The 25,045-nt window shown below is 44.4% G+C and overlaps 1 protein-coding gene across 5 annotated transcripts in view; it reads right to left on the bottom strand.

Annotated features, from left to right (window-relative positions):
- Positions 1 to 25,045, bottom strand: part of TEAD1 (TEA domain transcription factor 1) — a 152,481-nt gene that overhangs the window by 85,351 nt on the left and 42,085 nt on the right. For all 5 annotated transcript variants that reach the window (XR_009274824.1, XM_058806414.1, XM_058806410.1 and 2 more), the window contains exon 3: positions 16,254 to 16,507. Coding sequence is in view for 4 of the 5 variants with exons in the window: in XM_058806414.1 (XP_058662397.1) it covers positions 16,254 to 16,401 (148 nt within the window). In the remaining variant the exon portion in view is untranslated. The remainder of the gene's footprint in view (positions 1 to 16,253; positions 16,508 to 25,045) is intronic.

The raw sequence follows: 25,045 nt of genomic DNA, 5'->3' as shown, positions 1-25,045 counted from the left end.
TGCATTGCTTTCAGCAAGTTCAGTTCACTTCCAATTCTGACCTGATTCTTTCATAGATTTAATGAATCTGTCAGGTTGATACCATGAAATGGGACAAGTGAGCAGTCAGCTTTGTTGTAAGGCTTTGTTTTCATGTTTCCAATTAAAAACAAAACAAAACAGAATACAAGCAATTAATGGGAAACATTAGGATGTAAGAATGCAACAGCTTTTAAACATATGGGAGATTTCATCTGAGCAAGAATTTTTGCTGGAAAAGACTGAGGTGAGCTCACAACTTTCAATCAAAGTTCTGTGCATTGAAAAAACTTAGTTGAAGTTGGACAGGGTTGTCACGTAAGAGACAAATTTACACAACTCTAGAGACTGGCTTTACTAGAATGAATTATTGATGTCTCACTTTCATAAGTGAATGACTTGCAGAAACCAGCACAGAGTACGTCACACCACTGCAAGATCTGCAGACTTAATGCAGCTGTGGCAAAGCCAGCCAAGTTCTTTCTCTGAATGGCACATCAACAAATACAAGACTGTAAAAGACAGAGTTGCTTTGGAAGTGGATCAGCCTTTAAAGCACTAAAAACAACTCTGTACCTGAAGCCCACTGATATATCTGTGGTCTTAGAGCTGTTTTTCCTGTTTTCAGAAGTTTTTCTCTTCCCTGCTAATTGCCAGAAGCTGAACATCTATTTCAGTGGAGCTCTGCCAGTTTATACAAGCTGAGGATGTGGCCCATATTTTTATAAAGGGAGGTCCTTTCCACTGTTTTGCCATCTGCCAAGCTCTACTTTCAGCTAATTAAATAACGTCAAGTTCTAGCAGGCTTTTTCAGGCCATTAGAGTTTTCCATTTCTGGACCCCTAAGGGTACCTAGCAAGTCTGGCTTCAGGAGAACTGAGATGTGGATTCAAAGGTGCTGACAGTGCTAAGAGCAGTTCTAAAAGCTGGAAAACACCCTGACAGTTTGGACACTCTTTGTGGTTTGCACACAAAGAGAGTTTGTGGAGGATCTGTGAATGTGAGCAAACAACCTTACACACTCAGAGGAAGTGGGGATTGACTCCAAGCATCTGCTGTTTCACCATGCCAGTGACCAGGAGGGCTCAGCAGAGCCTGTGTGGCAGCCTGGACGTGCAGGCACAAACACTTGAGGCCATTTATCACAGGGCATTTCTATCCCCACTTCAGCAGCCCTTTTGTGGCCAGCCTCACCCACCCTTTGGCCTGGCACCTCCTCAGGTCCTCTGCCCACCCCCCTGCCCATCCCAAGCCCTCCTGCTGCCCCACAGTGTCCTGTGGCCACGGTGCTGCCTGTGGGGAGGAGCAGCAAAAAATAAAAGCATTTCATTTATCTTCAACTCTACAGCTACAAGTGTAACAGACACCCTCCAAAGTCCCTGAGATACAAAAATGAGCAGTTCCAAAAACGTGACCAAGGCTGTTCTGTGCTTTGTAGCATTTTCTCTCCCTCTCTGCTACGCCTATGCTAAACATGACTGGTCTTAAAACAGATTGTCACCAGCCAGAGCAGAGATTGTCTCTTCTTGTGAGCACAAGACCTGCTACAATGGAGCCTTTATCCTGCCTGCAACTCCCAGCACTGCTATAATTCAAACCCCACTAGTAACTATGGGGAGTGTGCAACAGCATGAGCAGGACATGAACACAAGCAGGGAATAAACCTCTATCAACCAGAAGCGCCACAGGATTATTGGACTGTTATTATTATTATTATTATTATTAGTAGTAGTAGTAGTAGTAGTAGTAGTAGTAGTAATAGTAATAATAATAGTATTTTTATTATATATAATATTTAAACGTTTGGAGGTGCCTGGTGTGGCCCAAGCACAGTGTGTGTGAGCTCTTGCCCACCCCACAAGCTGAGCAGGAACACAGTCTGTGAGCTGGAGATAAGAAATTGAAATTATTATTATTATTATTGTTATTATTATTATTAACAATAATAACATTAACAATAACAACAATAATACTAATACTAATAAATTATTAAGGATTACTGCTGGACTACACCAGCAGTACTGGCAGCCTCTGCAATCTTCCTGCTTTTTATCCCTAGAGAGCCCAAAATACCTTCTCATGTCTGTGGAGAGACTGTTTCAGAGAGGGAAAGGGAAGGGAAGGCAGGCCGTGCATGGTGGTGTGGCTGAAGGACAAGTTCTGATTTCTGATCTGCCTAGGATAAAATGAGAATTACCTCAGTCTAGATCAGCCTCTCATCCACCCCACTGCCAACTTAGGGAAAAAAAAAAAAAAAAAGACAACAAACAAACCACAACAAATCAAGGATTAATGAGCAAGAAAACAGTTCTTCTCACATGGCCTCTCGTGCGGCACCATCCTGGTGTGAGGCCAGACACAAATACTGGATTGAGACACCACTTAAATTGCACTGCCATTTCAATGACACATCACACCTCCCAGGCAGCCTCTTGAGAGGGGTGTGAATATGTGGGCACACCTCTGTCTAAAGTTCAAACACGATTTAAACACGTCATCCTACACCAACAAAGTGGTATTAGTACAAATCTGAGCCCATTGTCGCTGCCTGAGTCACAGGAGTACACAGCAGGTATTTTAACACCACTGCGATGGCTGGCATGAATAAATCTCAATCTCCAGCATGTAATATGACCACAATAGATCTTCCCTTCCTAACTAATTTATCATGTGGAACCAGCACTCACAGATTTCCCTTGAATTGTTACTAATATAAAGGAAAACGGATGGACACAGCTGACCAGGGTACAGCAGCATCCTCCTAAAGAACAAGCTGGAGCAGCCTGGAAGGGCCCAGGTTTGGAGTAAGACAAGTTTCCTGATGGCCCTGATGAAGGGCTGTGCCTCTGAGGGTTTGAGAGGATGTTACACCCTGTAGGGCAGTCTGTGAAACAGGCCCACAGGTACAGCAGTATCTCAAAATGCACTGTATTCCTGGCAAGTCACGTGCCTTAAAACTGGACATAAATCATTGCAAACTTCAACTCTTGTTTCCACAGAACTTATTCAATGTTTTTGGTTCCACACAGAGGGCCCTGTTCAGCATCTTGCTGCCATGGTGTTTTTCTATCTTGACAATTCACTTCCACGAGCAGGCACGTAGCCAACTCAAATGAGACAGAACGCAGTGAAAAGCCCTTCAGGTAAACAGTGTGATAAGCTAAACTGCAAAAACGAGACAATGTTTTTGTACTATGAGGCAGTTGCTATGGAGACTGTTGCTAATTAACTGCATTCAGCCAAGAGAACAAAGGGTTTAAGGGCAGGCAGGACTCTGTATCTTAGAGAGAGCAATGCATAATGTCTTATGCAATCTGCACATCTATCATATCTGGAATACCTGAGCCTGTGCTTAGGCTGCGAAATACCTCAGTGACAACGAGGGGGGGTTATTCCTTTAAATTTCAACTCATTTTTAGCTAGTTAATGACTTGCCACTATTTAAAAAAACAAACAAAACCCATACTTAAAAGTAACAGGTATCATGAATCAACGCATCAAGTCAGGACTGCACTAAACACTGAACTGTTTTATGTTCATTCAGAGCTACTGTTTTCACAGGGTCTGCGTGGCCAGGTTGGGCACTGAGGGGCTGCAGGGGTGGCTGCTGTGGGAAGCTGCCAGGAGCTGCCCTCAAACCTCACAGAGCCAATGCCAGCTGTGAGACTGGCACTGCTGCACCACCAGTGACAGTGCTGCTGCTCCTGAGAGAACAGATTTGGGAGGGAGAGCACAGGGATGCTGAGATTGCCCTGGAGCCCTGGGGGAGCACAGGGAGGGCACAGGGATGCTGAGATTGCCCTGCAGCCCTGGGGGAGCACAAGGAGGGCACAGGGATGCTGAGACCCACCATGAGGATGGACACTGAGCAGGTGGATGCCTGAAGGAGGCTGTGACCTCAGGAGAAGCCCATGCTGGAGCAGGTTTGTGGGCAGGACTTGTGACCCCCCCATGCCGGAGCAGCCCATCCTGAAGGACTGAACTCTTCCCAGCCTATCCTCCAGGGATAGGCTGGGGAAGTTAAGGAAGAACTGCTGCCCGTGGGAAGGAATCCCTGTGGAGAAGTTGTGTCCCATGGAGCAGGGGCAGAGTATGAGGAGCCTGCCCCTGAGGTGGAGGGAGCAAAAGCAAAGATGTGTGATGAACTGATCACAACCCTCATGCCCCATCCCACTGCACCACTGAGGAAGAGGAAGTGGAGAAACTGGGGGCAGAGTTACAATAATTAACTCTTCAATCCATTCCTAAATAAAGCTCCTAAAAATGTACCTTAGACCTAAATACTGTGTTTAAATTAAGACTGGCAATTCTGAACAGATGCTGAACAACATCATTTTCAAGGGATCATATTCTGGTTTAGTTTTCTATCATAGCTCCTTTTGATGCCTACAATGCACTACAGCCCTCTAGAAAAAGCATAAGCTCATCAGAAGTGCTGTAAATCCCAGAGCAGCAGAGCTGCAGCTCCAGAATGTGTTTCTGGGGAAGCTGCCCCTGCTCTCAGCATCCCCTGCAGCCCCCAGCAGGGACCAGGGCCCCCCGAGCTGCTCAGCCTGTGGGGTGGGAGAGGGTTTGCTCACACACACTGTGCCAGAGCAGGCACCTCCAAACAGGACCCAGCACAGCCTAACTCACCCCTGAAATCCTCCACAGCTCAGCTCTTCTCCTAAGGGGAAGCTGAGGAAAACAATCAAGAGCCCATTAGAAAGACCCTTCCTTTAGAGAGGACAAGCCAGTGGATAAAACAGATCTGCTCTAACACTAGATTTCTTTAGGTCTGGATAAATAAGGCAGTATTTTTCCTTTTTAAGTCATTATACACATGATTTAAATAAAACCAAAACTGGGATTTTATTTTTTTTAACAGGATTTAGATGCTGTCAGGCTGTAAAGAGTCACATTCAATTTTGAATTTAAGTCCTTACTAAAGGGAATGGGATGAGTTCACACCTCATATGAGGGTATTACTTCAGCAAAGCCTGCTGCACACTGAACACACAGTATATTAATTTACTACAAGAAGGCCTAAGATTTGGGGTTTTTTTGACATTTTGAATTATGAGGCATCTGCAAACAGATCCTAAATCTGAATTGCACATGGATTTTCCACACCAGCCAACTCGGATTGCCCCTAGACATCCCCTCCAGCATTAATCACTCACCCACACTACTGTAGTTCATATTTCTTTTACAGAAACAGAGGTCTGCAAAATTCTTAAACTCTTGCCTAGAAAACAGGAATTATTACTTCTGTGGCAAACTAAGTTTCAAACATAAGGGACCCAATTCTGCCTTCAGTTATACTGCCATAAATCTTTAACAATTCCATTAGATTTATAACAGTGCAACTGAGGAGGAAATTGAGCCTAAGATATTTTCTAAATCAGTAATTAAATAGCAGAATTTTAGTTTGGCACAGAGTAAAGACCTCTTAGGTTACTTCTTTGGATAAGGCTACATACTTTTTTGTTCCTTGAATAACCATGTTATGAACAAATTAAATCATCCTATTTTCAGCAGCCTCTCTCTTATTCTGTACAAGGACCACATCATCTCAGGGAGCATCAATATGGGGCTAAATATTGCCTCAGTTTCCCATCCACTTTCTCTCCCTCTTCTCCATATTTAGACTCCTTGTGGCTCTCCTTTATTTGAACATAGTATACAGCACCTCAAGGACCTTTTCTTGTTTGGTTTCAAAGAACTACTGTATTAAGCAAATGTCTAATAATAATAAAAATGGCATTTAGTCATGTCCCTTATTCCAGGAGCAAGGCATCCTGTGGTCACATAATGCAGAGGTTGCACTCTCAGGAAATGCAGCTCTCTCCCCACACAGGATGTGGAGCAGGAACATGGATTGGCCACAGTTGCCCTACACCCCCTAAGGGTCACTGGATAAGCTGTGAAAGGACCCCCTTCAGCATTAAAGCTTAGATGGCACTGGGGGAAAGAGGGCTCAATTCCCAGCTCTGCTATAAAACCCCTGATGACATCAGACAAGTTATTCAGTCCCTCTAGGCTGCTTTCCTTCATTGGGCAAGGGCACTTGTAAAATTTCCTGTCTCGGGATTTTAACAGAAGTGGGTTGTTAATGGCTATTTCACCTCATTTTAATTTTTGCTCAGCATTTCCAGCCCTAATGCATCTCCCCCATTATTGCCCACTTTGCTGACGCCCCGTGCCAGGCTCAGGCCGTGCCCTGCGTGTGTCGGCTCAGGGGGAGGTGGCACCTGGGACAACTGCTCCCACATGGGAGATCAAGAGCCAGGCCAGAGGGCTTTCTGAGCTGTCCCACCTGTCAATGGCACTCCTCTGGCCACCCAGCTATGCAGCTCCGGTGGCCTGTGCTCGCTGCCTGGCAGGATGGAAAATTCTGCGGGCGGCTCCCGCGAGCGCGATCCCTTACAGCAATTCTCCTCAGCACGCTGCTGATTGGGCCTCCTGCAGCTAAAAATACCCCTGCAGCCTAAATATGCATCACACAATGTATGCCTGCATACCTCACCTATCTAAATATATGCCCACACGCCTACCTAATAACAGCTACAAATGTGAATCACACTATTTCTTCGCAGAGCGCTCTCGGGGGAGGCTGCTTTCAGTTGCCAAAGCAAAGGAAGGTCCCAGCTGAGAGGTAGACAATTCCTTGTGTATACACCTCCTGCTTGAAGACTCCTAAATACATTTTAATTGGCTGGAACACTTTTTATTCACATACAGAAACCTATTTGCACATATAAGTATGTGCATATATTTATATACAGCTATTAGGAAACGCTTCTTTCACCATTAATTGTACTGAAAGGTTTATTGTTGACAGCCCATCCAAGGAAGAACTAAAGAAATGAAAATGCAATTCTTGTTCAAAGAATTAAATGCTGAAGTTACCAGGCCACATGAAGGCACCTGCTAAAATGATCCAAAGACTACTTTCACTGTGGAAAATTATTAGTTGTCAACTGTATCCAGCCTGCTGTCCCCAAGTCCCTGAAATTGGGACCCAGCTGGACTAACATTTTCCTGTTCTCAATGTCTAAGAGAGCAGCATTACCTGCTAGTTTAGGAGTAAAACTGCTGCTGAATCCAAACAGCTGAAGATGAGTTTCTCATCTGTGTTCCCTACTCACTTGCATTGCTGGCATGACAAAAAACACAATTTAAACTGTGATTTTTATTTCATTAATCCTTTTCTTTTCCATGTTAACCAAACACCAGTTTATATTAAGGTAGAAGTAAGAAAAAGCAAAGCAGCTTCAGGCAAGTAAGCTTCAGATGTTTTAGCTCTGCTGCAATGATCAGGGAAACTGAAAAAGCATTTTCTTTGTTATATGCAAACTCAGCATACTCTACCTCACCTACTTCCACTCAGATTACTGGAATATGCTCCCTCACACCTCCAGGCATGTTGTTTGTGCTGCTGTCCCCAAAACTGTCAGGCATCAAGGCTGATGTGGTTGCCTACAGAGAAACCAAGACCCAACCCAAGCCAAATCCATCCCTGCCTGTTGGGTCCCTTCCTCCAAGGAGGGCAACCAAACAAGGACTTGGATTGATGACCTGATCTTCCTTGAAGGCCCAAACACCTGGAAACCTCTGGCAAGCTGCCTGCCCCCTTCAAGGCAGAAAGGAAATCTCAATAAAAGCATGAAATGCTTGGGAGGCCTGGCCCAGCTGGGATGGCTGCGGGGGGAGGCTGGAATTGTGCAGTTGCAGTGGTGACACCAGACAAGGTGTGTGTTGGTCACAGTTCCCACTCACAGTGCCTGAGCACCCTGCAGGTAAAACTGTGCTGGTGTTTGGCTGACATCCCAGCAACTCCCACTGTGTGCAGTGCCCTCTCAGGGCTCCAATTCCCTCCTGAATTTGGGATGTGTTGCTGTCCCTTTTACATTAGCTTTAACAAGCCATCCCACTTCTGTGTGTTTAAAAGAGCATTCATGAAGTGGAATTATCACATTCATATCCCAAATTTGTATTATTTTTGCTTACAAAAACATGTTCCTTAGTCAAACAGTGTAAACACTTTTTATGCCTAGAACAAAACCAGAAAAATTGCTGAGGAGCCTTTTTCTACTAACTAAACCATTACTTCTACTGAAAGTCTGTAAACTCTTAATCCATTAGTGTCTAATTTCTTAGACTCAAATTCCAGACTTGAATCCTCTGGAAGCCCAGAGCCTGAAGTGTTTCTGTCTGATGTTCCAGACCAAGTGCCCCACATGAAATTGTTTGTAGGATAGGAAAATATTCATACAATGGTATTAATGCAACTTCTCAAGGGCACCACAAAAAAAAAAGGAAGAAAATCCTTCATGCATCTGTTAGGAAATCCCCATAAGACCCAGATAAGATACATATAAATTTTGAATAGCAGGCCCTTGGGGAATTGCGTAAGACTCATGTCACAACTACCACAGCATTTACTCTCCAAGAATTAGCCCAGGATCCCCCCTGTGGGGTGTGGGGTGGGACACAAACCCACTTCTCAGGAGACTGCATGTCCCCAGAAAACCAAAGATGCAGTGAAATTTCTTTGTGTCCCCACTGCTCCTTGTTCCCCACAGTGTTATTTGTTATCACACTACCGAGCAAAGCCCCTGAGGGAACAGGGGGAACATTAGGATGGAATTTCCCTTCCAGCATGGCTCAGATGTCTGGTTTTCACCACTCATCTCCCTGGCCCCTAGTCCATCCTGAACAGCCATCTAGGACTGCCCAAATCCAGCACTCTTAGGTGCAGGTGTAAACCACGGTGATGGTGCTGGCAGCTAAGGAGTCAAATTTTGATCAAAACTTTTTTCTCTTGCTGGTCATGTGAAATGCTCCCTGCACTGTCCAAGTCTCTCTCTTCACTAGAAACCCCAATATTTAAGTTTTTCACGTCTTCTGCTTCCACAAGAGGGCCCAGAACAAGAGTGTCAGCATGGACATAACTTACCCTCCCCATGCCCATATCAGGTGTTGGAGAAGATGAAACAGGAAAGCCTTATAAATATGATTGTCTGGCAAAAGATTTTGAGAATATAGAAACTATAAGTGAGATTGAAATAAAAGCAAGCTTTGAGATCCCTCAGTTACTGAACAACTGGAAAACAATGGTGTGGCTGGCTGAAGGCAATCCCCTTTTGATGGAACAACACCCTCTGCTTGCAGACAGGCCCAAGGCTCAGAGCAGACCCTACAGCTTGGCAGAAGGGGTCCAAAGAGGAGTTTTAAGGGTTTAAAACGTAACACAGTATGGTAATGTAATGATTATTATAGGCTGTGTGTAAATGCTATAGGATTTTTATCTTGTACTAGATTGGTTAGTGAGAATTAGAATATTCAACACAGATGATGATTTATGGTACTGTAAAGGGGACCTCGCTCTCTTACACTCTTACTCTCCTATCCTCTCATCCTCTCTTTCTCTCTCATCCTCTTTACCACTGTCCTCTGTTCTCTGGGGCCTGCTCTGAGCTGTGGCTGGCAGCTCCCAGCAGGGCCCTGCACCCAGGCCCTCGGCAATAAACCCCAAGTTCCTGCACCCAGGCCCTTGGCAATAAACCCCAAATCCCAGCAGGGCCCTGCCTCCAGGCCCTTGGCAATAAACCCCAAGTTCCAGAGCTGGCTGCAGAGATCTCTCATCTCTGTCCATCTGACCATCCTACCCCCATCGCTCCCACAGTCAGGCCTTGCGGGGATGTGGGTCACTCACTGCTCTGCTCCAGGACTGAGTGACATAACTCAGCTGGTGTTTGAAGTGCAGACACTTCTACCACAGTCTCATACTAGCCCCACGAAGAGGAATTCAAACCTTACAGCCCACCATTAATGCCCAAGTGGGCCTTACTTGTCCAACTCAAGCTGTCCCCAGATTTCCTCAATGAGAAGGTGTTTGCCCCAGGAGCAAACCCAGTTCTACAAGGAATGAGATCAAATCAACAAGTCAATTTTCTTTCATGCTATCTACATGCAGGCTTTTCAATTATCTTGATCTCTCAGTACTGTGCAACCAACTAACACACTCCATCAGCCTGATCAAGGCTGTTTGAACTACCTCCTAGCACGACAGCTATTTCTTAAAGCTGCAAAACTCTGCCTTCTGCAATGGCAGCATCACAAGTTCACCTTGAGAAACCACTGCTGGGAGAAAAACAAGCTAATACAAATGACACTAGACAACTACCTAAATGTATCCTGGATGTTCCAGTGAGGTTGCATCACTTCAGTGCTCTCATGTTAACGTGTGTCAGTTCTAAACAAGGATATTACCAAAGGAACAATGTCATAAAGGAAAGGCACAGCCTTACACTGCTTTGTATGGCTGTTTAAATAGGATTAGCCATGAAATTACTCTGAAGTGGACAAATGCCTGATCTGAACCTGCCCTGGTAGCTTCTACTCAGTTTCAGGAGGTCCATGCAGTGCCCACTGAGCACTGGCAGGCTGGGGCAGCAGCCCCACTTCTGTCTTTCCCATGAACAGGCTACACACAACTTTCTGCCATTAAGTTTCCTCTAAAATATGTGACTGAAGTGAACATGGTTAGCAGAGAGAGGACAAAGCCCAAGTGCTAAAAATCACTTTCAAAGAATGTCCTGCTCTTTCTGATGCGTAATTTTTCAGCAAAACTTTTTAGTATACTTCCCCATTTCCTTTGGGATACATCATCCTCCCAACCCAACACAGCCAATGGAATACTCAATCCATGGCTGTGCCATGTACCTTCCACAACATTACTGACACTTTCAGCTGTGCTGCTTACACAGCCTGCTCCCCAGGTAGGAGTTGAGACCCTCATCACACACAGCTCTCACTGTCCCACCTTGATTTTCTCCTTCGGATAGCAGGTTATGGCAGAAAGGGAAGAAAAAAAAAAAGAAAAAAATATTCTCTGTCTTATGAAGACTCTGCCTCTTTATCTCAAAGCACCGACAATTTACTCTTGAAAGCCCACGGAGAAAGATTAAACCCTGTTCCCCCACATTTCAGAAATCCTTGAGATCGAGCAACAACCCCTCCTTTGCACGGGCTGGGCTCACAAAACCAGATCCTGCACAGCCTGCTGATGTTGCAAGAACATCAGCATGTTGCAGAAACGATCTGAGGCAGATTTGCTCCCAACCCAAGCAATTTCAGTGGTGACTTCTCCAGCAGACACCTCTCTGTGGCCCTTCCTGCGCTTCCCTGCTCAGCACGGGCACCGAGCAAGCCCAGAGTGCTTTGGACACTTTTGTTTACAACCTGAAACACCCAAAAAATGGCTTTCAGAAAAGGAGTCCCATCTCCATTGCGTTCATTGGGTGCGTGCTGCTGAGAGAACAAAAAAGGAAGGGGAAAAAAAAAAATAAATACAAGAGCGTATCTTTGTACAATGATTGCAGGAACAGATGAATAAACATGAAACCTGATACTTCACATCTGGTATTTCATCACTCCAAATACCTTATTCACATTCAAATATATTTAACACTGTGGAAACTTTATAAGGTACAATGTCTTTATGGAGGCAGCAACTTGCATGGAACTTTAAAATTAAAGTTTTAAAATTAAAATAACAGTAAAAATAATTTGTAACATGTTACTGTACGCTTCATAAAGCTATTTACCTCACAGTTTCCTAACAGAAACCCAGAAAAACACCAAATAATGGCAGTTAGATAGAGAATCAGGCAAGCCCACAGAATAGGATTTCTTTTGTCAATGTTCTAGTTCAAAGTTCAATTTTAATACCCAATTTGCACAAGGTGCTTTGGAAATGAAGACTATTATTACTCATCATACAAAAATTCTATTATCAGAGCAGAAATTTTTATGAAAGTATCCTTTTCCCTTAACAGTGCATGCCAAGACATTTTATATATAACCTAATAAACATACAGAGTCCTGAAAGGCTGCTGTGCAATTTCTCACATTAATTAGTACTCATTCTTTTCCGTAAAACTACAAAACATGCTAAAAAAACTTCCTTTTAATAATCACTACATACTCATAAGCAGTTTTGTTGTAGAGATGAATACCTTCAATGGAAATTTGCAACTGAAAGGCAGTTTACAGGTCTCAAATTTTTTTATGAAATTATTTTCTTGTCTTAAAGGCAAAAGCCACCTTTACTACATTGAGGCTAATTTAGCAGTGCTGATAACAAGATGTCTGGGGGCATATTCCACTTGTTAGCACTTATGGCACTTTGGCATTGTCCCTAGAGCTGTGCTAAAGCCACATCTTACTCTATCTAAATTAAAAAAAAAAAAAAAAAAAGAAAAAATAAAGAAAAAGTGCAGACAGAGCCAAATCCCAAATCCAAGCCCGTGGTAACACCAGTGACTTCAGTGTTACACCAGGGATAAAGGTAGGGCTGCATTTCACAGCAGCTTTCATTCCTGTAATCTTTTCCAAAACACTCTCAGGAGCAAAGACAAGCACAGGCAAATACCTTGCCAATAAGTGAGTTCACAGGGATTGCTACAGGTTACTAAACTGTCAGCAGTAACAGACCAACAACGGGAACCAAGCACAAACACAGGACAGCCAATGCCCTCTAATGGGCTGGAGTTTCACCATGAGCTGCATAAACAAGGACGTGGAAATTCATTGGAAGGGATCTCTGAGGCACAAGGCAAAGCACAGGGTGTCCTACTTGCACCAGAGGGTGATATTTGTGTTTGATCAATACTTCTCTTGAGACAGTGCAGATGAAAAAAACCTTGCCAATGCCTTGGCAAGGCAGATGAAAATATGTCTAAGGACTCAGTCTTTCCTCCTCCACTGGACTGCTTCCACAAAGAGTGTGAGCATCAATTTATAGATGTGTTCCTCTATCCTCCTTCAAGCCTCCACATTTATACCTCCTCACCGTTTTTTAATTGTACTTACTTTTAGTCAATACTGTGCCAGGAGCAAAACCAACACTATAAGACCTTCACAACCTCCCTCTCAAAGGAAAACGGAAAAGGAGTGATGGATAGAGTTTTCCTGCAGGAAACTTATCACATGTCCTTGGCTTTACCATGTACTCCCTTTCTCCCTCAAGAATTTATAAACTAGTTTCTGGAATTTGTCCATCCAAACCAAAAGAAGTGCCTTTGCTTCTTACCCAATCATTTCCTACAAATTTAAAACCAAGAGTTTCCTTAAGCTTTCATTTTGTTTTGAGGGTTCCTTCAAGGAGCCATAACCCTGGGCCAGCCTGAAATGCTCCTGGTCTTGCAGAGGTCACAGCTTTGTCTTTGCAGCCTGAGGATGCCCCAAGGCAAGAACTAAAATGTTAGGACATCCCCTTTTCTCTCCCCAGCCAGGGGCCCCTGCAACCCTTTCCTGTGGGGATAGGATCGAAAGTCTTTTGTTCTTGTCATCCTCTTGTGTCCTAAGTTACATTTTCGGGAAGGCACGGGGAGAGGGAAGCATCCTTCCCTCCTTCATCCGAGGTCTCAGCTGCAGAGGAGCAGTGAAGTGACTCAGGCTGTCTGGAGGAGGCACAGATGTCCCCAGTGCCACTGGGGCAGCTCTCCTATCCCATCCCTGCTCTCACCCGGGGCAGAGAGCCCCTTGGCCACCCCTCACCCACAGATCCCAGTGCTCCCAGTCCTCCTTGAGCAATCCCCTGGGTGCCCTGCAGCCAGCTGGACACAAACCTCTTAGAAATGCCAATTTAAGGACGATTTTTAGACCACCACAAAGAACAGTGAAGAAACTCTGGCTGCTTGCTTACATGAATGTCGCAAAGCCCTCATTAAATCAAAGGCAGAGACTTAAAATATTTCTTCAAGCAAAATCTCTGCCCTTCTCAAAGTCCCCCTCCAAAGATCAAAAACTACAATTGCTTAACTTAATCCACACAGAGTGATCTTTATATTTGCTTCCATAAAGATCAGATTTGTTCTGGTGCCCATATCTAAAGGTAATTTCAGTTAGAAAATGAAATGGTGCTCTCTTGACCTTCTGTCTTACGCGGCCCATGAATTACTGACACATTACAGTATCCCCCAACACTGTGGAAGCTTGGCCATATTGCAGTGTCTCTCTTGTAAGTGAAATAAACTTGGTATGCCACTAAAAGGCATTAAATTATTTTCATTATGCCACACAGAATGTAAAACACTTACACTGTTTTGATTGCAAAATCCTTGGAGAACAATTATGCTCTCAGGGCCATAAGACTCTATTAGGAAGTCCTCAGAAACCTAGCATGGTTTCAATAAATCCTGAAACTCTACAAAGCAGTCACTCAGTTTGAAGAATGAAAACATGAGTTCATCCACTGCAAAGTCAGGATGTAAATTCTGCTCATACAGTACCCCTGCACTTCCTGACACATTTCTTCCTGCTCAGTCAGGGCAACACTTTAAGTGAAGTTTTCAGCATCAGGCAAGCCTTGCTCCTTTCTTGATTGAAAATTAACTATATTTGATTTAGGATTAGCATGAATAAGAGATATACCCATGTTTATGGTGTTACTAGCCACCAGTATTAATCAGCAATTAGATTTGCACAAATAGTTTTATATATATAATTCAACAAATGTTAACATTCAAGGATTAGGAACCATTAAATGAAACCAGAGATTGTTGCAATGAATGGATAAATATGTTAATTTCTTTAATGCATACAATGGCACCAAAAATTGCTTCAAATCACCAAAATGTAGATTTCAGGGGTGACTAGTGTGGTTGTAGGGATCCTGATTAAAAAAAAAAACCAATACAACCACCCTTACTTTGGCTGATGGGTTGTTCCAGCCTACGTAAGGCTTTAGAGCATAAATACACAATGAGCCTGTTTGTGTATACATGCTCATACACTCCTAGAAGGAGCACAACCTCCTAATTAGGCAAATCATCTGCCCTTTCCATAGGAGAATAGCCCAAAAATAGCAGCTTTTCCATAGGAAACACCGAGAAGCAATCCCAACGGGGGGAGAGGGGCGGGCAGGGAGCACGGCAGCGATTCCATCCCCCGGGCCAGGGGGCAAGGGGAGAGCGGGAGGAGGAGGAGGGTGAAGGCGAGCAGCCAGCAGGAATCCCGGCCCGGGAACTTTCTGCCGAGGGCAGCTGAGAGCTTCATCCCGACCCTTTTTTACCCGGACAGGACGCCGGTGTGGCCGCGGGGGTGACACGGCAGCTGCGGAGGGACCGAGCGGGGCACCCGGCAGTGGCCGGGCACAGCTGGGGGCAGCTGCGGCAACATCTGGCAGGGGCCGGGGCCATCTGCCCCATCAGGTAGCGGTGAGTGACGGGGGTATATCCTTGGGGCATTGCCACCCACCCCCAGGGCACGGCCACCTACCTCCAGGGCACGGCCACCCACCCCTGGGCACGGCCACCCACCCCCAGGGTGCTGCCATCCACCTCTGGGGCACGGTCACCCACCTCCAGAGCATGGCCACCCATCCTCAGGGCACTGCCACCCATCCCCGGCCACTGCCACCCATGCTGGGTTACGGTCACCCAGCTCCAGGGCACTGCCACCCATCCTCTGGGGCACGGCCACCCATTCCCAGGGCACTGCCACCCATCTCCAGGCATGGCTACCCATTCCCAGCCATGGGCACACGGGCAAGGGCCCTGCCGGCCCCAAGGAGGAGTTTGGAAAATGGAAACGAGGGAGGGACGAGGCGAGAGAGAGCGCGGAGCAGCGGTCGGGAGATGTCACACAGAGATGTCACACAAGAGCTGTCACACGGAGATGTCGGCACCCCTCCGCTATTTACCGAATGTTGGCATCTGATTGAGAGCAGTTTGCACGCAGGGAACGGGGGAAAAACCGGTGAGAAAAGACACAAAAGCACCCCTAACTTGCCTCATTCATAGGGAGGCTCCTGAATGAGGCAACAAGAACTTCATTACTTTGCAGTTCAGGACTGCATAATCTGCCACACCACCACACAGGCTGCACTTCCCACTTCCCTGTCTTCACTATTCAGTGAAAAATAGAGAAAAATGCCTGATTTTTTTTGTGCACCCGAGGAGCGACACAATTAAATGCCTCTTTTAAATATTCACATTTGGCCACACCGCTATACGAGGTAAATAGGACAATTCTGTATCAATGCTGCTTTCCTAGTGCCAGCGGAGAGGAAATGTCTTGGACAGTCCTGAACACAGCACCAGCTCAGCTGAGCTCTCTCAGCTTCACAGATTTACTTCAAAGGCACCAAAACCAGAACCAGGAACATTGTGTAGAAACAAGCTGGGCTTCACAGTTCTCATGTTGGAACAATTATTTCCAAAGGCTAAATGTGCACCACTTACCATACATTTTGCCTTCATCTGATAAGATGATTTTCCTCCTCCCACACGGTGGATAGATAGCTAGAGCCTCCTGGAAGCTCTGTTCAATGTCAGGGCTCCAGACACCTTCTGCATCGTTGTCAATAGGTTTATCTGCAGAATCACTCATTCTTTCAATGTCCTCGGCAGGGCTCTCGCTGCCGCTCCAGCTGCTGGGCTCAATGGTGATGGCTGGGGTCTCCAAGCCTAAGCCTGGAGTCTTCAAGGGAATAAACCTGCAACACAAACAACCAACCCAGAGAGGCATTAAAGGCATGGAACTGCAGGCAAACATTCCTGCCTGCTTCTGATGCTAACAGTGAGCAGCAGCTGAGCAGTAACGGCAGCAGGGCGAGTACGGGATGCACCCAGGAAAAGTGAAAAATTAATAACTATGCTACCTCAAACGAGCTGAGGTGGAGCAATAATGCTGTCAGAAGGGCAGCTCTACTGCATTTTCTGTTGTAATTACACGAGGGCATAGAGAATCAGATTATTTTTCACAAATAGTTGAAGTGGGGGGAAACTCTACAGCCACATTGCATCTGGCTGAAGACTGACACCCTTAAAATAAAAATTTCCCCCTGCCAGATCCTCAGGCAGGGGGAAATCGGAATACTGCCACTGCTGGAAGGGGAGCACACTGGTTTATGCCAGAGTGACCATCAGATCTTAAAACCATTTGAACCTAAAAACAAAAGCAAAAACTATTGTTCACATTCATCCGGATGTCAGTGGATTAAATGGAATTATAGCAGTGATGCCACAGCTCAATGCAATTAACTGGAAAAAGCTTTAATTTTCAGATGTTACCCAAATAAATAATACAATCATAATCCAAGCTACATACAAAAAGAAACCTTTAAAATTATAATACCAGAGCAAGGAACTACAAGAGAAGATATATGCTTTGCCTGATTTAAAAGGTCCCTGTCACAGAACCATAGCAGAACAAAAATTACAAGCTTCAAGTTGCTGAATCAATTTAATAAGAAATAATTTAATATAGCTGCACCTGCTCACACCAGCAGAGCTGCAGATCTGTCAGTGTTCCTTTTATATTTTTGAGAGAAATACAACTCTGCTGTAAAGACTTGCTCCAGGCAAAAAAGCTGCTATACCAGACCACGTTCACCTCTGGTGTAATTCTTCGGGAAGTCAGTGAAATAACACCAGGAACAGATTTGGCTCAACATGTCTAGGCATAATGCAGTTTTATTGTGAAAAAAAGAAGTTTGGTGACTCTAACTGATCTAAATGGATGGGAGTGTTCAAACATGCATGCACGAGCTACAAACACAGTTAAAAATCCAGTTCCCTGGCTAAACACCCAAAACCCCTAAACCATAAGATTTTTATTCTGCTAGGGCAGAAGAGAGGGGCTTTCCCTTGCACAGACCTCCATCCTCCACGCCTCTCACTGGGGTCTCAGCACAGGTGAAAAGCAGCAGAACAGCATTCACCCCACGGAGGAAGAAGGGGAAGGTGCACGTGGAAGGCCATGACACCTCTGACTAAACACCTTTGGGCTGGAGAACTGCCTGAAAGGGGAAATATTTACAGCAGCCCTCAGCAGGCAGCCAATCACTGGAGATAACCAAAACCTGATGGTCCGGTCCCTTGGAGGCCAAGGTGTCTTGCAAAAAAACAGAGCTGCAGCTGGGGAACCTGGGAGCAGGCTCTCACAAACCAACAGGACCAGTTTGACATCCAGAGCACAGGGAATTTCCACTTCTCCAGGCTCTACCCGGAGCTCAGAGGGATCAGTAGGTGTGAAATGGGCTCCCATTAACTCCATTTTCCCTGTTTGCCTGTCTCTACAGAGAGGCATCGCTTGACTTTGCATTGGTTTGAACATTTCAGCACAGCTCAGGAAAATGTTAGTGCCTTCCCACCCTAATAGCCAGGCTAATCATTGTCTCAAATGCCTTTTAATAACTGATAATGAGGGAGCAGATGGATTCACAGGGAACCACACACATGTAATGGGTGAGAACTCTGGCCAAATGCACCACTTACTGTCCAGGAAATCCAAAGGACACAAAATTTTTGAGTTGTTATCACTCAAAGGGAGATGTAAACCTTGGTAAAATAGTGAAACCCCATCCTTCATAATCCTCAGAAGGCTGAAGGGTTGATTCAAGCCCTGGAAGAGTTGAATTTTGTATGCAAGACTTACCCAAGCATGAGCACAGCGATACTGGGAAACAACTGACAAAAACAATCACATCCACTTAAGCCTTCACAGAGAAGGGGAATCTTTGGTAAATGAGGGGTAATTGAATGTTGATGGGGATAATTAGGGGGAGGGGTCAGTTTTATTGCAATAGTGCAGGGGAAAATGGCTGCTGGAGGATTCATTGGCCTCACATGACCCAACCACAAGGAGCACTTGTGCATGACCCAACCTCTTCAGCAGAAGACAGCAGAGGGTGGGACACATCACTGGCTCCGCTTTCCAAAGGTGACTCCTGCAGGAAATCCTTCCCCTCCCTGAGCCCTGCATTGCACAGCACAGCCACGGGCAGCTTCTGCCCAGCTCAACCACCTCTGCTTACAAAACCTGCCACAGTCATAGCCTCAAGTCCCATTATCATCTCACAAACCAGCCCTTGTTATTGCATTATGCTGAAATAATAATTAAAATGCACAAGGAACACAGTGAGGCTCTAAAGTAATTAATGTTACTTGATAGTCATGTCATATCTTGCGTGGTGTTTACGGGTGAATTTTCACTTAGGTGCTATCTCCCTTCCCATTCCTCTTTACCTACTTGGATATCATCTTGAGGCACTCATAGCTATTATTCCAGCCTCTAAAATATAAGATAACCAAGTGTTCCTTGCAGAACATCTCTACAATAGGGGTGTGGAAGAAAACCTCTCATATTAAAGGTTATTTGGAGCAATTTCCATTTTGGTGAATGCTGACACTGCAGATCAAGCCAGAGGGCCAAGGAGGAAAAAACCTTGTATTACAACTGCTAAATGGCTCCCTCTTAATTCAGGAAAAAAATGAGCTAACTCAGTTAATAATTTCCAGCTCAGTTCTATGTATCAAAAGGCAATTCCACCTCCTCCTCAGCTTGAATTCTGAGGATTCAGCTGTGATAAAAAACTTCAGACCTGCTATGCTGGAGTTCAACACGATTATCAAAAATAATACAAGCTGTCAACAGATGAGCTTTTTTTGCACATTTCTAATGAGCTCTAAATCTCACATGAAAAATGTCAATTTACAATCCAATTTAAAACTATAAAATACTTTAAAAAGTGAGCCTACTTTGTATTAGCAAACTCCAACTCTAGCAATGCCAGCCTTCAGCAGAGAAAGAGCTGAGCTCCTGGGGCCAATTAGCCCCACCTCCCCTGGCCAAAATCAGAGATTGTACACATGACTGATCAAGTTGAAGAGATCTGTATTGGCTTTTTATCATGTTAACTTTCAGAGATCCAATTCCCCGTTTGCACTTTCTGTTAACAAAATTAAAACACATCAACACTACCTAGAAAACCAATCAAAAAAAAAAAAAAAAAAAAAGCCCCAAACCCACAAAAAGTAGAGAAAAGAAAAAACCACAAAAACAAACAACAACCCAAACCCAAAAGATTTTGGCTCACCTTTTTGTACATTCTAAGATTAAAGCACACTGGTGCAGTTTTGGTGGTCTCTCTTCAGAGTTTTTCTTTTAACACCAGACTTACACATTTCAAGACAGCTTCCCCTGTGCATAAAACTCTTTGAGCCGCACATCAAATGCATCTGTCTTGCAGTTGCTTTCTAGTCTGTGCAGTTAAGTCAGTTCTAAATATATCTGCTTTCCTCATGCAGTCATCAAGACACTTTTTCTCTGTGTGATGGAGGTATGTCCCCCTGTCAAACAGCACAGTATCACAGAGAAACCATTAGGGGCAACAGAGGATTTTATAAACATGTTTTATAGCCAGGCCATCCAAGACAGCTTGGTGAGCTGTAAGATATGACTTACTGTCATTGTGTTCACTCACTGCAGAAACTTGAGAAATTACTTTAAAATCTCAGAGAAACCAGCCTAGCTGTTGTCAGAACCCATCAAACCAAAGTGTTTAACTCAAACCAGCTGCAACTGCTTCTCAAGGGAATGGCTTCTTTACCTACACAAAACATTCTCTTATGCCTTTCACTTTATGAGCAATGCAAACCTGGACTTGCCCAGAAAGCTGCTGCTCACACACCAACACCTGAGATCAGTGGCTCCTCACAGGAGCGTACAACAAGTGCAGATCCACGGCCTTGATACTCTCGTATCCTCCAATATCTGCACAATGAACTGACATGGAAATGCTCTCTTTCAAAAGTCACTAGAGCTGGGTCTTACTTTACAGTGTCTTCCAAAAGTTAATTTGTTTTCTCTGTTTGATTAATTTACTTCCTTGAATTTCAGTGTGCAGGTGCCTTCTCTGTACCATCAGACAACTCCAGCCTGGAAAACGATGAATGCTCTGCAGATTTTGCAGCAGGAACTCAAGAATGACTGAAAACATGCCTTGATTCTGTGAGCTGTCTGAGGAAAAAGCCCATCATGTCTCCCAAGTCTTCTAAACTGTGTGTGCTTAAAGGGGATCAAGTTCAGGTGTTTCTGACACTGAACACCAGTGTTGTTATCCACACTGATCTTCTCACTATAAATAGATGCAGATTGCTACCAAATCATTCTTACAGCCAGATCTGTCCTTCTAAAACCTGTCTTTCAGGAAAAAAAATCTTAATTCTTGAGGTAGAGATTGTGAGTGTTGAAGGGGTAAATTACATTTTTAAGAATACATTATATTTTTAGTTCATGAACAACCTCCTCTTAGCCTCAGTTATGTAAAAACAATGGAACGAGGAATCCAACAAGCTTTTTATAAACATTAAGATGGTAATGAGCAGATGAGTGCAAACCAACTAATTCTAAATTTGCAGATGGCAGATTTTCTCTGAAGGGCTGAAAAGTTGCAGGCCCATGGGATTTTCCTTCTGCTTTGTTCAGCAGTGCAAATCCACAGCTGGAGCGCCAAAGCTCTGGAGAGGATCCAGAGGAAGAAAGTTATCAGATCTAGAAAACATGACCTACCAGGAAAGGAATTGGGTCTGTTTAAATTTAGAGAAGTCTGATGTGAGAAGATAACCACTTTCAAATAAGGAGAAGGTAAGAGCAAAGCAGAGAAGCAGCTCTTAGCCATTCCTACCAAGGACAGGACATGAAGCAAAGAACTTGAGCTGCAGCAAAGTTGGGCATTTGGGGGATTGTTCTGACCCCCCAACAGTCACACATCTTACTTTTTTATTTACAAACAAATTCAGAGTGGATTTTGTAGCTGTGTAACTGTGTATGGATTTTTATGATTCTCTAAGGCATTCAAATGGCATTACTTTTAGGAAAACACTATATTTAAGACAGTTTATATCTAATTTCTTCTTATGAGGAATGGATATAGCACAGTACAAAGAATAAAAATGTAAATAATTTACAGAGCATCCAATGGTGAAATAATTAGACTAAAATTACTTCATATTGTATTTTTGTTACAAGTTCCACTTATCAGCAATTATTCCCTTTAGGAAGAAAGAGCACAGGAGAGAGAAGCAGCCCATTTCTAGGATAAAGTATTCCTTTAAAACTCAGACTAATTCAGCCATTCGCATTTGCCACTGAAATGAAAAAAAAAGAGGTTTTCTCTGACTGTGAGAACCCTTCAGGAAGAAATTCTGATGCTTTGCTTTTCTGGTGATCAAATACTTGCATGCAGTGGTGCTTCCGCATCCTTCCTAACATTCATATAAACTAACTATGTTGTCCTAAGACTGAATTTACCATTTCTTGCTTGGGATTCAAGCTGTTTATTAACTGCCAGCTGCCTATTTCAGATTTGTCTTTGGGATCTGTGCAGGAATAACATGATCAGTCCAACTACAGCCACAGAGCACCTGTGAAAGGCACATGATGGTTTTTCCTGAGGTGAGTGCATTATGCAGTGAATTTGGATGCCCTTCCTTCTCCTCAACTACCACACTCAGGGTACAAACAAAAGTAGTAGAGAGGACAGTGCCATGGTAGTGTGTAAAATAACAAAAACATGCAACTTAACATCAGTAAAGTGATGGTTTTCTTTCAGCAGAAGTCAGCAGCCTGCTCATCTGAGAAGATTTACACATGTACTTTCACAAACCATGAGGAAACTTACTGAACAAAGGGTGACTTAGACCAGCAAGAGTAGGCAGCATATAGGCCTAAATGTGAAATTAGGATTATAGGGACTATTTATAAAGAGAAACAATGCACTCTGCTTGAATTGCCTTCTTTTTTTTTTTTTTTTTTTTTTTGCTTATAGAAACAGATTACTCAGCAAAGAGTGGGTTGATGCTAATACATGGGAATTTTTCCCTTTGGAAACAGCTTTCATCTCTGCACTCTTTATGCAAGTGAAAAGTCTATTTGGTACCACTTTGAGAGCTTCATTTATTTATTTTTCCAAAGGCCGCTTTTGTTGATAGATATAATTATTGTCATAAGGATGTTGAGTCATTAGCTCCAACCCAGTTTTCTTGTCCATTAGTTTTAATTTCATACCATTAATAAAATGGTTCATCTCCTCAGTGGGGAAATGACAGGATTCTGACTGTGCCTACACCACGCTCATGGGCTCGGGAGGCTTTGTGCTCTGCATTCTGCAGGCAGCTCCAGCTTCAAACCAAGTGTTATTGGGCTAGTGACCAGCAATCCAGCATGCCAAGGTGCTTCCTAAGTGGCTGCACATCTCTTGTGGTCCATGGTCCTTGCTGATTGCCACATTATAACGGGGAGGTGAATCTCAGCATACCACTGGTGAATCCCCATCTCATTAGGGTCACAGCTGCTCCTTGCCCATGTGACACTGGGGCAGCCACACTGATCCTGGGTGCTAGTGCTCATTTACACCCAGCTGGTGTCAATTATCCGGGGTGTTCCTGGGATTTAACCCAGCTCCAACACCGCACTGTGGTCCCAACCAACAAAGATTATTCTGAGCGCTCAGTGGAACGCAAAGCAGCGAGCAGCACCACGTCTGCCTTGCTTCTGCTAATTGCCAGCACAAAGCAAAGGAAAGGATAAAACATTCAGCAGCCCTCAGAAGGAGAAGCCATTCTCCCTGCACTAACCCAGCTGCTGTGCAGCTCCTGTCACCACGCTCTCTGTCACCCAGCGGGTCGGCTCGAGAGCAGCAACATCCATGGCCAGTGCAACACCATGGGCTGCTCAGCCCAGCTGTGCTCCAGCTGGGCCTTTCTCATGGCAAAAGGTGCCAGACTGTGCAGTGGGGATTACCAAGATTTCACTCATGCACCAGTGATCCAGCTCTGAGGAGAATGGTCCATGACCGAGGTGGGTCTGTCTGTGTGGGGCAGGGGGCTCTGCTCCCAGAGCAAGTGAAACAAGCTTGGGCTGGCCAAGGGCTGTCCTCTGGTCTGTAAGAAACATTCCCAGCCCCAAAACTCAAAGGTAGAGGTGACAGAAGGTCCCTCAGGGCAAGGTCTGCAGCCACAGCTTTGCTTGGGTCATGCACATGGAGTGTGTGTTTGGCAGGGCACTGTGATCCATCCCGCTGCCATAAAAACTGGTATGTGTGACTGTCAGGACAATAAGGTTTTTTGGTGTACAATAGCTGGGAAATGGGACAGAAAAATAGGTGCAATAACTCTATTTTCTATTGCTTACATGCAATAATTCTATTTCTTGGACGCCTTAAGTTCAGTCAGCCCGTGGAGGTTGAGGCAGGGTTCAGAGTGCACAGAGGCTCTGTGCCTGCCCAGTGGCTCCACAAATGGCCAGTCACAGCATAAAAGCCCAAAGAAAAGAGACACTGGCCCTTCTTCAGCTCCAGTTCTGTCTACCTCTCCATACACACAGCTTTGGGATCCAGACCTGGATCCAGGCACAAACACACTCAACACCATTGGAACTACCCATCTCCTGCATCTACTGGTGCTTTTCCCATCTACCTGGGAGTAGATGAATGATGCAAATACAGTCCATGGCTTTCACATGGGCAAACAGAGGATCTCTTCTTTGTAGTTTGCTGTAACTGCCTTCCCACAGGCATCACAGAGCAATTATTTTCATTTTGTACCCCAAAAGGCAAACTGGAACTATTAACACCACCTACCAAGTGTTATAAACACCAGAAAGAGGTACACCCTTGATCTCTGGTGTGTTACTAGCTTCCTTTTGGGGCCACATATGAACCATGGCTCACAGAAATGATGGACTTGGCAGCAAGTTGCTCTGTCTAGATGTAGCTCTGAAACTCAATTTTTCCCCCTTACTCCCTGAGCCTCACTAGTTTTGCTGGAGTTCCCATGTCACACATTTGCAAAACCAGGTGGAATCCTTCACATTCATAGCTCTCTTACTCTATTTCGGGCATATGACTAACTGGGTTTGTGTTCCAGCTTTAGATTTTTCTCTTTTCTTTCTTTTTTTTTTTTTTTTTGTTAATGACTTGTTTTCAGGATGAAAGGTTTTTTTCCACAATGGCTGCAAAAACATGAGAGTTCACTCTAACAGCTCTGAGTGAGGTGGGGAAAGGGACAGAAAACCACCTGCTTGAACAACTTTATCTAAGTTCAGTCAGGAAAGGGAAAACCAATGCTATTTGAAGGGTGGTCCAACATCTGACTGGTGCATATGTAACATAAAACTGTCACCTATATAAAAAATATTTTATATAATGATTTAAGTATTCTGTTAAACAGGTACAAAAAAGGCACAGTAA

Source organism: Ammospiza caudacuta, chromosome 6 (assembly GCF_027887145.1).
Source record: "Ammospiza caudacuta isolate bAmmCau1 chromosome 6, bAmmCau1.pri, whole genome shotgun sequence".
Classification (NCBI taxonomy): domain Eukaryota; kingdom Metazoa; phylum Chordata; class Aves; order Passeriformes; family Passerellidae; genus Ammospiza; species Ammospiza caudacuta.
This window is presented reverse-complemented; position numbering and strand designations above follow the sequence as displayed.